Source organism: Lemur catta, chromosome 21 (assembly GCF_020740605.2).
Source record: "Lemur catta isolate mLemCat1 chromosome 21, mLemCat1.pri, whole genome shotgun sequence".
Taxonomy (NCBI): domain Eukaryota; kingdom Metazoa; phylum Chordata; class Mammalia; order Primates; family Lemuridae; genus Lemur; species Lemur catta.
The window spans coordinates 9,639,015-9,641,611 of record NC_059148.1 but is presented as its reverse complement, the minus strand read 5'-3'; the positions used below and the strand labels follow the sequence as shown (position 1 = coordinate 9,641,611).

Sequence of the window (2,597 nt, the reverse complement as noted above, 5' to 3'; positions counted from 1 at the left end):
CACCTTCATAATGTCCCTCTTTATTGAATTTGTGTCTGTTTATATGATTTTTGAGGGCATCAGCCTTTCCTGCAGGATCCCTAATTAACACTCCCAATCATGTGTGGATGACAAACAAACTAATTTGTGCAAATAAATTAAATGTACCATGAAAGACTCATAATTGTCAATGCACTTGTTTCCATTGGAAAGATTCTGTGTCGTGAGCAAGGAACAGCTGTCAACATACAGGTGACAAGACTCAGAATGTCCTATTAGCCACGGTGTAGACATCCTGGAGGTGGAACAGAGGTTCCATGGAAGCGCTGCGGCCTCTCACAATGGGGCAAAAATGCCTGAAGTTTTCACCACAGATTCTGGCTGTTGCCACAGCAGTGAGAGCCCAGTGACCTCATGGGATGGTCCTCGGGCTCTGACCACGATGTCAGCCAGAAAGGGTGAATTTTTTTTCTTTCAAGAGAGAGACGTCAGTGCCAGAGGGTCTGGCACACTTGGATAAACAGGCAATATTTCAATAACATCCTGAAGATATTTTTTTCCTTTGTGAGAATTTAGAAGCATTGAATGGAAAATTCAGAGTAGAGCCTTTTTGAAGCCAAAGGTGCTTCCAAGTAGAGTGTGCATGTACCCCAGTTATTTTCAAATTTCAAAATTGCATATGATGACACCCTGAGCAGACTGAGGTTTCTGTCCCACTTCCCCATCTGCCTGTGTCACTGTGAGAAGCACTGCTGTCCCATATGGCGCAGTAGTAGTCAGCCTCGTCCTCAGGCTGCAGCCCAGAGATGTGCAGGATCCCTGCGTTGGCCGAGGCATCTTTGGAGCCAGAGAAGCGGCTGGGGACCCCGGAGCCCTGGTGCTTATCTGAGTCAGACTTGAACTTCAGGAGGAACTGGGGAGGGCTCCCTGGCTTCTGCTGCTGCCAGTGTATAGTATAGCTGCCAACACTGAAGCCACTGCTCAGGGCACAGGTGAGTCTGGCTGATGCTCCAGGAGAGGCAGAGAGGGAGGGCGGCTGGGTCAGCACAGGTTGGGACAGGGAACCTGTAAAGAGAGACACTCGTGGGTGCTGGGGCAGAGTCCAGAGTAAAGTCCTTAGACGAAGGAGCTGACACAGGATGGAAACTGAGCCTCAGTTTACAAGGCCTGTCCCTACCCGTGCAGTGAGAGAGGATCACGAGGAGGAGAGGAGCCCAGGCCATGGTGGACACAGACCCTGGTCCCCACAGTGGGGCTGGGCTGCCCCAGGCCTCCTTTTGTGCCCACCCTCTGCAGAGGAGGAGCTGCTCATGCAAATGTGTTTCCATCCAAGGACTGAGAGCCCCTCCCTGAGCCCTGGGCTGGAGCTCAGCTCTCCCTGCACACTGAGGAGGAGGCAGCTTTGCTTTGCCCCTTGGGGGAGCCCTGGGAGGAAGCCCCTGCTGAGACCATACAAAGGGCCCTGCTCAGGGGACTGTGCCAGGCCAGAGAGGACACAGCTGCTGAGTCCCCATCAGTGAGCACAGGGCCCTGCCCTTAGGCCCAGGCTCCTTGGAGTGACTGGTCCTCACTGAGCAGCTCTGTAGTGACTGCAGGGCAGTCCCCCATCACCCCCTGCTGGTGACAGGCACACACCTCTCCATGGCACAGAGACCTGAGAGCCCAGCTGGCCTCTGCAGCTCCCCAGTCAGTATCTCTGGTCCTGGTGGAGTGACCCCAACACACTGTGTGTGATCACTGGGGTTTCTCACTCCCAGAAGGAGCCCTGGACTATGAGAGGTGCAATTACATGCGTATATAACTTTTTAAGATGCAGCACCCCCAAAGTACATTCTAGAAAATCCTAAATTATTCTTATGTGCCATCATGGTGGGCACCACATGTGCTAGAACATCTGAGCTGGTCTGACTGGTGTGATTGTTCCATTCAGGGCAACGGTGTAGAATAGAAATGTTCAAGAATTTGGCTCAGTGATATGTTTAACATTCACCAATTCAGAAAACATTTCAAAAGTCACACAGTGATTTTGGAATGTTGATACTGACAGACTTGAGTTGTGAATCAATAGTAGCTGGGTAGGCACAGCATGTACCAGTTCATAGCGCAAAACATTTCTTAATTTTATGAAGATTTATCTCCCTACATTTGTGTTTCTCTGTTTATCTGTGCCATATATTTCATACCAGTATCTTGTTTTTGATGAAATACAACTTATTTATATTCTAAATATAATTTCCCTACTTGTAGTTCCTTATGCATATTTTTACAGTTTACTAAGAAGGTAAGTTTGACACTTTAATGTTCCTGCAGAAACGTTGACTCCCTGGACAGGTGAATGCAGAGACCATCGCTCCCTCACTGCGTCCCGGATGCAAATCTGCTTTAACTGTGCACATAGTCCCCACACTCCTCCACCCAGAGGCTCTTCCAGTAAATAAGCTGTGACCAGGATCCCCTGCTTCCTGCAGGCCTCTCACTTAAGGCATCCAGACAGATAATTCCCCCTCTGGTCCACCAGGTCACCCCCTGGCTAGAAATCTGGCACTGACTCCCCAGGGCTGTTCGCATGAACCCCACAGTCCTCCCCCCCTCAGCCCCTTCCTGGTCTGGCCCCGCCC

At 50.4% G+C, this 2,597-nt stretch overlaps 1 gene segment (V, D, J or C); it reads right to left on the bottom strand.

The window, feature by feature from the left end:
• Positions 1 to 241: 241 nt before the first annotated feature.
• LOC123626181 lies at positions 242 to 1,204 on the bottom strand. The segment is given in 3 exon segments: positions 242 to 274; positions 680 to 1,044; positions 1,157 to 1,204. Coding segments are annotated over 3 exon segments (444 nt in total).
• Between the last annotated feature and the right edge of the window lie 1,393 nt (positions 1,205 to 2,597).